At 45.2% G+C, this 12,846-nt stretch overlaps 1 protein-coding gene across 1 annotated transcript in view; it reads right to left on the bottom strand.

Moving 5' to 3' along the window:
* LOC106001530 overlaps positions 1-12,423 on the bottom strand; it is a 153,262-nt gene extending 140,839 nt beyond the window's left edge. Inside the window, exons 1-2 of the mRNA XM_013036623.1 lie at positions 12,407-12,423; positions 3,863-3,989 (exon numbers count right to left, since the gene is read on the bottom strand). Coding sequence (XP_012892077.1) covers positions 3,863-3,989; positions 12,407-12,423 — 144 coding nt within the window. The remainder of the gene's footprint in view (positions 1-3,862; positions 3,990-12,406) is intronic.
* Positions 12,424-12,846: the final 423 nt, after the last annotated feature.

Consider the following 12,846-nt stretch of genomic DNA (forward strand, 5'->3'; position numbering starts at 1 on the left):
CTTGAGGACACCTGGGCAGAGAAGACTTGAACTTCAATCCTGAATACCAGCGATGCAGTCAGTGTCTTGTACAGACTAGAGGAGGGGTCTAGTCATGTACAGAGATCATCATTGCTAAAGAGCCTATAAGAGAAGCTGGTTTGGCCACTATCTAGATACCCTGGACCCAAGTTGACAACTCAACATTGGCAAGTCAAATTTCCTAGTTTGCTTACAAGGCAAGAAGAAAGAGTCGTCAGCCACCCAAGTCTCTTTCAAGAGCGGTCGGATGCTAGTGTCTCACGCCTATACTCCTAGCTACTCAGAAGGCTGAGATCTGAGGACCACAGTGCAATGCTAGCCCGGGCAGAAAAGTTGGAGAGACTTTTATCTCCGACTCACCAGCAAAATGCTGGAAGTGGAGTTCTATCTCCAGGGGTTGAGCAGCAACCTTGAGGGAGGGGAAAAAAAGAGTCAGAGTGTGAGGCCTGAACTCAAGCCCCAGTAAAGGCACAGACAGGGGAAAAAAAAGCACTTATAATGTTCAGCAAAGTACCTAAAAAGCCAGAGTCATAAAATAATAGTCCAGCGCAGCCTGTGAACTTTATTAAATTCATACCACGGTGCCTCTTGTGTGCAGTTTTAAATCTGCTTTTTTAAATGAGCTTTCATAAATCCTCACCCGGGTCTATTGTGTTTCCGATGGTGAATTCAGTACAACATTCAACGATTTTTATGGGGCCAGTTCCACGGCTCCAATTCCAATTTACCTTTTTTTTTTCTCCTTTTCTGACTTCTTTTTTGGAGTTGACCAGCCTGAGAATCCTTGAGGACTTAAAAAAAAAAAATCCCAATGAATTAATCAAAGGCACAATGTTCTGTGTCCCCCATTTAGAAATGCATTGAAATATACATGAAGTCCATCACAAACAGCAAGACATTTTGAGTAAGCCATCAGCCTAAGTGCCTTTATGAATAACTATTCTGTTAGATGTTCAAAAGAGCTCACAGCTCAGCTACAGAAATTACCAAGCCACCCAGGAGCCCGGAGAGCAGATGGATGGGTTGCAGCTCTTACACGCTTCTCTCTGCTTCTTCAAACTTATACCACACCTCTCCAGGTGCACCGTCAGCACGGCTTCATGCAGCAACTCCTGAGACCAGACCTGAGGCTCGTCCCTAACTTAAGGACTTGCTGGAAACTGAGTTGACGTCTCCAGATCTCAGTGGACTGAAGGAAAGCTGAAATGATTTTTGGCATGAAGTCAACATCTGCTTCACTTGGAAGACGAGGTAGAGAGAGCAAACTCAGGGGAACCTCTATCTGTATCCCCACCAGTACCTGTTATGGAAATAGACATCATCACTTCCAGTGAGAGACGAATCCATATTGCAAACAAGTAGGAAATAAAATATGTTAACTGGCCAGAAATCAAGCTTTCATGAACCCCAACCAGCCAATCAGAGGAAATAAGAAATACCAATATTTCTTTTTTTTAGTTATTATAAAATGCAACCTTCTATGCAGAGGTATTTCTAAGTCTGAATGACTGCAAACTATTTGTGTATTTACTATGTGTATGTATATGTATTGTGTGTGTCACTGCTACTGCTGGAACTTAGGGACTGGGCACTATGCCTTCTTACCCAAGGCTGGTACGCTACCACTTAAGTCACATCTCCACTTCTAGCTTTTTGGTGATAGGGATTAAGAGGCTCACCCACTTTCCTGCCCACACTACATTTGAACCTTAATCCTCAGATCTCAACTTCGCGAGCTGCTAGGAATGCAGGCGTGAGCCACAGTACCTGGTTGTGCTAAAAGGCATAAATGCTATCATCAGTACATGATTATATATGCACTTAACACGTATAAGCAACCTTTGCATTTGTCTATAGTTATTTTAATGCTTTTGAAAATTAGTCTTTTAAGCCAGATACTAGTGGCTCACGCCTATAATCCTCACTACTTAGAAGGCTGAGATCTAGGATCATGGTTCACAGCCAGCCCGGGCAGAAAAATCTATGAGACTCTCATCTCCAATTAGCCACTGGAAAACCAGACGTGGCCCTGTAGCTCAAAGCAGTAAAGCACTAGCCTTGAGCAAAAAGAGTTCAGGGACAGCACCCAGGCCCTGACTTCAAGCCCCACAAATAGACTGGATGTAGTGGTTCACACTTACAATCCTAGCTACTTGTAAGGCTATTTGGGGAGATCAAGATTCAAGGCACACAAGTTTGAGAAGCTCCCTGCTTTTTAAAAAAAATACGTAATTTTATGGTTATTATTAAGGTGTAGACATGGTACATGCACCTGTCATTCCAACTACAACAAGAAGTGTCCCATTGGCAGACTGTCTCTACATGAACATGGGGGCAGAATAAGAGACCTTATCTGAAAAATAACTACATAAAATACAGAACTGGTGGCATGGCCCCATGGCCAGAGCACCTGCTTAGGCAAACACAAAGTCTGGAGTCCAACTCTCCTCCCCGCACTATCCAAAAAAACCCCAACAACGACAACAACAAAAGTCATTTGAAACATATTTACTATACAGACATGGTGGTGCATGCCTGTAATCTCAGCTAAGACAGAAGGACAGAGCCAGCCTGCTCGACACAAACTCTTGTGTCCAAAATAAATAAATAAATACTCAATGACACCATAGCATTCCCACAGCACAGCCTTTCTTGAAATGGAGGGTGTGAAGTAAATACAATGCTGAGGGGCTGAAGAGAACTGAGCAGAAGGCTTGCGGAAACAGCGGTGCACAGAAAGCGAAGCAAGCCAGCTACGTGCTAGATGGACAGATGAAGAGGTCTGTGATACTACGCAAACTATGTGTGTTACGCAAGTTACCCAAGCTATGCAAGTTATTCAAGCGACTGCAAGTTACACAGATGACGCAAGCTGCAGGTCACCCTCTGGCTTCCAAGTTACAGCACCTGACTAGCCAGCGGGATGCCAGTGAGAATACTGGACTGAAAGATCTAGGGTCCAGTCCAGTTCAAAAATCCAGGCTTGTGGGGCTGGGAAGGTGGCTCAGTGGTAGAGCGCTTGCCTTGCATGCATGAGGCCCTGGGTTCCATTCCTCAGCACCACATAAGCAAAAAGAAAAAAGCTGGAAGTGGCGCTGTAGCTCAAGTGGTAGAGCGCTAGCCCTGAGCTGAAGAGCTGAGGGACAACGCCCAGGCCCAGAGTTCAGGCCCACGACTGGACCAAAAAAAAATAATAATAATAATAAATAAATAAAAATCCAGGCTTGTAGGACTATCTTTTCAATATGGGGCTCTGCTGAGGCTCAGAAACAATGTTCCTGTCTTCTAGGGCTGCACCGAAGCTGCTAGAAAAATTCTGCTTCATCATTCAACACAACGGGCCCGGGCTTAGAGAAAAACAGGAAAGACACATCCTGTGCCCTGTGTGGGTCGCCTTAGGGGAAAGAAGCCACCCCTGTGGCTCCCAGAGGACATCCGATGTCTTTAACACACATGAGACCTATTCAAGGCCCCGCCCCCAGCGCTGTACCATTACCCACCATTCCCCTGTGCTGTTCAATGGGGACCCATAGTTTTTTCTGTTTTACTCTCAGAAGATTCTAGAAGCATCTTCAGAGATACCTTCTTTCTCACTGGAGAAAATGGAAGCACCAGGGGAATTGACTCTTTCCATTCACTCAGTTGAAGTCAACAAGAGTTTGGGGAGACCCCAGAATAGGAGTAGAGGAAGCTCCTTGTACCCCAGCCCCAACCCTGCAAGGGACCAGGCAGGAAGAACATTCTACCACCTTCAACTGCTCAGGTCTGTGACGCTACGCATCTCCAACCATGGTAATCCAGGAGCTGAGGAGAAAGGTATGACAAATCAATGAGCACTCACTTGGACAGGGAATTCTGAGAGCAGAAGGCCTGTTCCCAGGTCCCCCATCCCTCCACACAGGTTCATCTGTGCAGCAGAGCGCAGTGGGCTGTGCCCACACTTCATTTCCCCCTCCCCCTTCCCCGTCCTGTTGGCAAAGGGCAAAGGGAGAAAGCTGGTGGAAAGCTGCGGAGGAAGACAGAAGGAAAGACAGAAGCACGCTGCTAGGCCAGGCCTGTGAGATGGAAGAAATGGGAACGAGGAAGCACTTGTTATGTCTTCTGCTTTCCTGAGTGGTCACCATGCTGCCTGGCTTTCCTCATGGAGTTTCCATGGGTCGGAAGGTAAAGGCACACACTAGCTGTCTGTAGGCCCTTAAGGCCCTGGTGTAGACCTTGAACTTCAGGGGTCAGTATGGGAAATGGGATTGGTGGTTTAACAACACCTAGCAAACTGAACAGAGGTGCGGGGTGAGGGAGGGGGCGGGGGAGGCTCACCCACTACGAACAAGTGGAGTGGGAAAACTGAGGAGGAGGAGGAGGCTATGGAGGACCTGAGGGCTGGTTCTGATTCTGTTGGAGGAACTTACAGACTCTGCATTTGGAAATCCAAGGGAAGAGAGATGAAACCTTGGGTTGCCTGGAGGCAGAGTTGGACCTCGAAGCCTGAAAGGAGTCCGGCTGCTCAGAGGCTAGCTTCCTCCAGAGAAAGCAAGGCTACAAGGGAGAACTGAGGATGATTCTGTGTCCCTGGGAATGTGGCTTAGGGGTAGAGTGCTTGCCTAGCATGCGTGAAGCTCAGGGTTCGATTCCTCAGTACCACATCAACAGAAAAAAAAAGGCGGAAGTGGTGCTGTGGATCAAGTGGAAGAGTGCTAGCCTTGAGCAAAAGAAGCTCAGTACCCAGGCCCTGAGTTCAAACCCCAGGACTGGCAAATAATAGTAACGATAATGATAATAATAATAATAATAAAGTAAAACAAAATCTCTCTCTGGAAAAAAAAATAAGTATCCCAAATCTGAATCCTGATTGAGTAGTGTGATCCAGGAAGCTTAAAACTAAGAAATTACATTGGCTCCAAGCCAATGGAACTCCTAGAACCCCATGCAAAGATCATCTTGTAAGAAAATTAAAAACTCAAATGCAATAAAAACAGAAAATACGTAGGTCACATTTATATTCCTAGCTACTTGGATCATGGTTCAAAGGTAGAATGGGCAGAAAAGTTAGTGAGACTCCATCTCCAAAGCAACCAGCAAAAAGCTTGGCTGGAGTTATGGTTCAAGTGGTAGAACACCAGCTGAGCAAGCCGACAAGCCAAGCAAGCTCAAGTTCCTAAGTTTAAGCCCCAGTAGAGGAGGAAGAAAAGAAGGAAGGAAGGAAGGAAGGAAGGGAGGAAGGAAGGGAGGGAGGGAGGGAGGGAGGAAAGGAGGGAGGGAGGGAGGGAAAGAAAGCTTAAGATTTCCAGGGAACTTGGGATAAAATTACAATCTGAAAAAAAAGAAAAAAAGAAAACAAATGAGTATGTTTAAAGTTATTAAAGGCAAGCCAGGTGTGGGTGGCTCATGCTTGTAATACTAGCTACTCAGGAGTCTGAGATCTAAGCATCATGGTTCAAAGCCGGCCCAGGCAAGAAAGTCCATGACATGAGACCCTTACCTCCAATAAACCACTAAAAAAAAAAAAAACAGAAGTGGGCTGTGACTCAAGTGGTAGAGCATTTCCTTGAGCTGAAGAGCTGAGAGATAGCGCCCAGGCCCAGAGTTCAAGCCCTGCATCCAACAAAAAAAAAAGCTATTAAAGGCAGAAAAAAGGAAAGTAAAATGCTAGAAATATATATATATGTATATATATATATATATATATATAATTCTATTTAAAAAAGTATAAATTTGATGTGAAAACAAGCCCAGCAATACTTCTGGATATAAATATTATAACAAAATTACGAAGTCAATAGATAGGCTAAATAGCAGGTTAGATACAAATGAAGAAAGAGAAAAGCTGAAGACAGATCTGAGGAAATTACCTAAAGGGCATCAGACAGATAAACATTTCACAAGATACAGATAAAAGATAAAATGGATTAAGAAGGTATGAAATAATAGCTAAGGGTATGGGACTACAATGAGAAGACCCACAGGTATTTAGGTCAAGAACAAGGTGATGTCAACAGTTATCATGTGAGTTTCGAGTCTTCCAAGAAGCAGGTGCCAGGAAGGCATATGAAGGAAACACGAAGGAGAAAGGAGAAGAAACAGGAGTGGGAAGGGAGATCTTTCACACCGTGATACAGACAAGGTGGAGAGACAGGAGGATACAGAATGCATAGAAGGCTGGATTGGAATAGACTCTGAAATGCAGCTGTAAGGAAATTTGGGGGGTGGGGGCTGGGACATATAGCTCAGTGGTAGCGAGCTTGTCCTGAATTGAGAGCTCTAGGTTCTATCCCCACCACATAAGGGGGAAAAAAAGAAAGCAAAGAAAGAAGGGAAAAGAAATATTTGCCAAACCAATGGGGAATCATTTGAGCCAAAGTCACTGTAGGAGTTCTGAACCCTGTAGGAATGGATCAGCCCTTGAACCCTGGTCCTAAACAGCCATAAGCCCTGGGGGATGTGTGCACGTGCATGTGTGTGCCGTGCAGACCAATCCTGGGGCTTGAATTCAGGACTTGGGTGCTATCCCTTAGCTTTTGCACTCAAGGCTAGTGCTCTAACACTTAAGCCACACCTCCACTTCCAGTGTTTAGGTAGTTGATTAGAGAAAAAGAATCTCACAGGCCTGGCATTAGTGGCTCATGCCTGTAACTACTCAGGAGGCTGAGATCTGAGAATCATGGTTCAAAGCCAGCCCAAGCAAGAAAGTCTGTGAGACTCTTATCTCCAATAAACCACCAGAAAACTAAAAGTGGCGCTGTGGCTCAAAATGATAGAGCACTAGCCTTCAGCAATAAGAGCTCAAGCACAGCACCCAAGCCCCAAGTTCAAGCCCCACAAATGACCAAAAAGAGAAAGTCTCACAGACATTCTCGCCCAGGATGGCTTCAAACCATGATCCTAAGATCTCAGCCTCCTGAGTATCTAGATCACAGGCATGAACCACTAGCTGTCGATGTGCGCCTTTTGTGTGAGCACTGGCAGGCAGCACCCACGGCTGTCTCCCGCGGTCGGAGGGAGCCGCAGCACGGCAATATTTGAAAAGATAATACTTAAGGATTTTTCAGAACCGAGAAGTCAGTGAACCAGCCGTGCAAAGAGTAACAAGCCTCAAGCAGAATAAATAAAAATAGTAAATCCATACATGCAGTAGGGACACTGGAGAAAGTCAACAATGAAGAGAATGCTTTAAAGAACACAGGGCTATGGCAGACTGTCCACAAGGGATGGAGACTTCGGGGGAGGGGGGGGAGCACAGGAGACACGGCTTGTATTTCAGAAGAGGAAGGAAATGCTCTCTGTCTAACTAGACTTGTGGAAAGACCAGGGAAAAGAAACAAGATGGTTTTAAAATTCAATCCTCAGATGAATGAATGGATAGATGGATGGATGAATGAAAGAATGATGTTTGTAAACTAGGGCCAAGAAGATCTACAATTCCCAAACAATGGATAAAAACATGTACTAAAACACATTTCTAGTCAGTGAAGCATGTACACTGGGGTTAGAGATGAGCAAGGGCACTGGGAAACAAATGTACACAATTTGGGTTTCACAAAACAATAGCAAAGAAAGTGACCATAAAACACTCAAAGGGAAAGGCCAGTTACACGCGGCTCACATCTGTCATCCTGGCTCCTCGGCAGTGGAGAGTGACAGGATCAGAGTTCAAGGCCAGCCCCGGCAGGAAAGTCTGTGAGACTGTTAGCTCCAATTAACCATCAAAAAGCCGGAAGTCGAGGCACGTTTGGCTCACGCGGTAGCCAAACTAGTGAGGCTGAGTTCAAGCACTAGTACTAGCACAGGAGGAAGAGGAAGAAGAGGAGGAGGAAGAAGAGGAGGAGGAAGAACTGGAGGAGGAGGGAGGGAGGGGGAAATTAACACGTCATTCTAAATCTTGCGATTTTCACAACAATCCTGTGAAATAGGTTCTATTCCTCAGAACGGAAGCTTCTAGAAAGGGCATGAAAATAATCCAAGATGGCAGGTCAGTGAACGAGTTGGAATTGACGATGACGGGGCTGCCGCAGAATCTTCGCTCTTCACCTCTGCCCCCATGTGAAAAATTCTCCAGTGTCATAAAGTGAGCTCCCGTGTGCACGTTCTGGTAGCTTCTCTGGAGAGAAAAGCCACTCATTGCCTCTCAGAGACACTGTAGGAAAAGAGCCATGTTTCTGCCTGGACCACAGACCATAGCAGACACAGCCCACGACCTCCCCATTACACAGGAAGTCGTGGCTCCCTGCTCTCCTTAGTAGACCGGAAACAATATGAATGATGATTATGTTTTGCTAAACATCTACACAACACCCTTAATGCTGTTGACTCTTGAGCCCACAGGGCCTCACACATTCACTACCTGTCTTTCAGAAAACATGCTTGTAAGCTGGGGGCCGGTGCCTTGCTATTCCAGAGGCTCTGAGCTCTTGCATTTCTTCCCTCCACCTGTCCAAGAAAACCTCTCACCAAGGGGTGGACAACACACAGAAAACCAAGGAAAATAATTCAGTTGGATTTCTTACCTCAGGGACAGCACCCTGGCACTGAGTTCAAGCTCCAAGACCATTCCCCCCCCCCATACACACACACCTACTGATAACACTCTACATGAATGAACCAAGAACGCCATTCAGACTGAAAGAAGCCAAGTTCAAATGACTGCACACTGTATGACTGTTGGATTGTGTGATGACATTCCTAGTAGAGATCAAAGTTACGGAGCCATACAACACATCACTGGCTTCTGCAGTGGGGTGTGAGCAAAGCCTAGCAGCCTGTATGAGAGCCCTTCCTGGGGCGGATGCACAGCCCTGAAACCGGACTCTGGTGAGGGATGCCCATGGGTGTGGATTTGCTAAACTCCTCAGTAAATTTCAAACGGCTGAGTACACAGTATGCAAATGACAGCGGGATAAAGCTGTTTCAAACAAAAGTACAAGAGCCAAGTGCCTGAGGTAGAAGACAGGGAAGAAAAGGCTTTGGACGAAAAGAGAAATTGTGGCGCTGTGAGAATGCTCAGCACATTTTGTTGCACCGGGATTTAATAGTGGCCAGGGCAAGAAGGCCTGGACTCTGACAGGCTTTGGGGACAGAAGAAAGGTGCGGTACGAGCAGGAAGGATGATCCTAAGGGGATGACGCTTCACAGGACCTGGAGAAGAAGTTGGTACTTCACCTACAAAACAGAGGCTGGTAGCCAGGAGCTGGTGGTTCACAGCTGTAATCCTGTCTACTCAGGAGGCTGAGATCTGTGGATCAAAGCTAGCCCAGACAGAGAGTCCATGAGACCCTCTCTCCAATACACTACCAAAAAGCTAGAAATAGAGCTCAAGTGATGGAGTGCTAACCTTGAGCAAGATAGCTCAGGAATAACATTCAGGTCCTGAGTTCAAGCCCCAAAACCAACACAAAATAATAATAATAATAATAATTTTTAAAGACCACCACGGCTATCAATCACACGCACTGTCTTCAGTTGACCTACAACATCCTGACACTGCTTCCACTGCTCACATCAATAATATGCCATACAAATTGGTTGGCTGTCATTTGCACCTTCCAATTTCCTCAGGGGTATTTTTTTTTGGGGGGGCTGGTCCTTGGCCTTGAACCCTGGACCTGGGCACTGTTGCTAAACTCCTTTAGCTCAAGGCTATCACTCTACTACTTGAGCTACAGTACCACTTCTGGCTTTTTCTGTGATTAATTGAAGATAAGAGTCTCATGGACTTTTCTGCCTGGGCTGGCTTCGAACCAAGATCCTCAGATCAGTCTCCAGAATAGCTAAGATTACTGGCATGAGCTATCAGCACCTTGATCACCAGGAATATCTTGTCACAAGAAGAGTCTGACGCATGGGGCTGGGAAGGTGGCTCAGTGGTAGAGCACTTGCCTTGCATGCCTGTGGCCCTGGGTTCGATTCCTCAGCACCACATAAGCAAAAAGAAAAAAGCCGGAAGTGGCGTTGTGGCTCAAGTGGTAGAGCAAAAGCCTTGAGCTGAAAAGCTGAGGGACAGCGCCCAGGCCCAGGGTTCAGGCCCCACGACCGGACCCAAAAGAAAAAAGAGTCTGATGCAAATACAGGTGTCTATACACACAATATTACAATATTGTGACACAGTATTACAAAATACATACAGACAACAGAGAGGAAGGCTGAATATCAGGAGTTCCAAGGCCATACTCATTTATTACAGACACACAAAAATATTTATGTGTGTTAATCATCTTTTCTCATCTCTCTGTACGTTCAAATGGGAATCCCATATACAGAGAGGATTTGAAAATTGCTGTCCCATACCAAGGATGAAAATGTTGCTTGGACATTGGCCTCACCACATCCTGTATCTTGTACGCTTAGGAGTCTAGCAAGTTAACAAAGTGTGAAGTGTTGTGGTGGGGAAGAGAAGAGTACTCTGATGGTGAATCTTGAGAATAATTTACAAGAAACTACTTGGATATGAAGAAATCACAGTTTTGCTTGGATCTTCGTTGTGTATATAACCTTTTCAATCTACTCACACTTGGCCACACTTGGCTGGACACAGTGGTGCACTACTAAATGCATCTCTGGAGTCCCAAGTACCAGGGAAACTAAGGCAGGAAGATCCTGTAAATTCAGAAATTCAACAGAGCCTGAGAAACACAGCAAGCTCCAGTTATCTAAAAACTTAAAGAAACAAAATCATCTGTTTTCACCTACTCTCGCCTTTCAGATTGAAGAACCCAAAATGTGACCCAGAGTCTGTTATTCTCAGCTGTGAGAAGCAGCCTAAAATAGGTGGATTACAGTTCAGGTGTGCACTGGGGCAGAACGTGAGACCCTCCCATCTCAAAAATAATCAGCACAAAAGGGCTGGAGGTTCAGTGATCAAACATTTGCCTAAGTACAAGGCTACAAGTACATCCCCCCCAAAAAAAAACCAAAATATATTTTAAAAAGACTCAGTCAGTCCTCAGCACTAAATTTTAGTTAAAAATAATAAGTAATAAAAAAAATTGGAGTCTCCTGCACATCTATTAACAGATGAATGGATAACAAAATGCAGTGTATACAAACAGTGGACTATTACTCGCCCTTAAGAAGAAATGACATAGAGCTCATAGCCAGCACATGGGTGAACTTCAGAAGCATTGTGCTAGGAGGAAGCAGGGCACACAAAAAAAGATGCCCACGGTGCTAGTCCATGTATAGGAAGGAGATACTTAGTGCAGGACATTCAGAGGGACAGAAAGAAGAGTGGTGAGCAGAGGGTAGAGGGAGGAGACACTGGAAGGAAGTGACCAAAGGGCAAAGACCAATGGATTCAGGAGCTGAGCCTGCTAGAAGCTCACACGACAGGGTGAGCTTAATACCTCTAAGTTCTCCACTTAAAAGAGGTAAACACAGCAATTCTTACATCAGGGAGGGAAGGATGGAGGGAAAGAGAATCCTATCATCTTTAGAGTGAGAAAGAGGGTCATAATATCTCCCCTCAGGTCCTTTCCAGGTGTTTTTTTCTTCATAAGTTGAATTTTTGAATATCTGTCTGTCTGTCTGTCCATTTGTCCTCATCCATCCATCTACCTACCTACCTACCTACCTATCTTTTTTCTGGCTGCACTGGGTGGGGGGAGAAGTTGAACCTGCTAGGCAGGTACACTTGAGTCACATCCCCAATCCTAGTTTTTAAGTAAAGAAAAGAAAAAGGAAGAGAACATTTCTATTTTCACAATGCCCAAAACTGGGTACTGCTGGCTCATGCCTGTAATTCTGGTTACTCTGGAGGCTGAGATCTGGAAGATGATAGTTCAAAGCCAGCCTAGCCAGGAAAATCCATCAGACTCTTATCGCCAGTGAACCACCAAAAAGGCAGAAGTCGAGGTGTGGCTCAAGTGGAAGAATACCAGCCTTGAGCAAAAAAGCTAAGGGACAGTGTCTGGGCCCTGAGTTCAAGTCCCCAGTCCCAACCTCAGTCCACACACACACACACACACACACACACACACACACACACACACACACACACAAAATATGTCTAAAGTCCCATGAGAATCAAGAGAGCAGTTCTACATTTACTTCAAAGCCAGGAAATAAAGCATGCAGTGTGGACTCCAATGCATTGATTGGCGATGAGAATGTGACTGTGGGTGACTAATTTTATTAAACTATTGCTCATCACTGGCTATGGTTAAGTAACTAAATATGCAAAACCTGAGCTAACAGAGTGAGGAGAAAAAAAAAAAAGAACTTGTTGGTTTGAGTCTGGTTTTTGGAGACTGAAAGCAGAGCCTTGCAAACAGCATCTGCACAGTGTCTACACCAGCCACACCCTCAGCCAAAAGTTTGTTTCCGACACATTCATTTCAGCTCCCCGGTGATCGGGTGATGGCTGCATCAAAGGATTAACCTTTCAAAGATGAGTTACCTTTCCTGTTTGACCATTCTGGCAACTGGCTGTAACATAACCACTGTATTGTTCCTTTCCTCTGTCCCAAAACAGGGGACGCTGGTGACTCTTAGTTCTCTCTCAGGATTATGTGTCAACCTTTCCTTGCAAACAAAACCTCTCAGCCAGGCAAGATCGTTAGCCAAGGCAAAGACAGCACGCTATTTTTTCCTCTCTGCTACCTGTCAAGAAAATGAGAGGTGTACTTATTACTCTTATTTTTTTTTCTTTTCCCTTTAAAGAAAAATGTGATGCTCACTGCAATGGCAGCAGAACAAATTATCTTTGGTCTTCAGCACCCCTTCACAAGAAGAGATTAAGCCAAGTACCGGTGGCTCACACCTGTTCACCCCAGCTCCACAGGAAGCTGAGATCTGAGGATCATGGTTCAAAGCCAGCCCAAGTAGAAAAGATCAGGA

The sequence above is a fragment of the Dipodomys ordii genome, unplaced genomic scaffold (genome assembly GCF_000151885.1).
Source record: "Dipodomys ordii isolate 6190 unplaced genomic scaffold, Dord_2.0 Scaffold7, whole genome shotgun sequence".
Classification (NCBI taxonomy): domain Eukaryota; kingdom Metazoa; phylum Chordata; class Mammalia; order Rodentia; family Heteromyidae; genus Dipodomys; species Dipodomys ordii.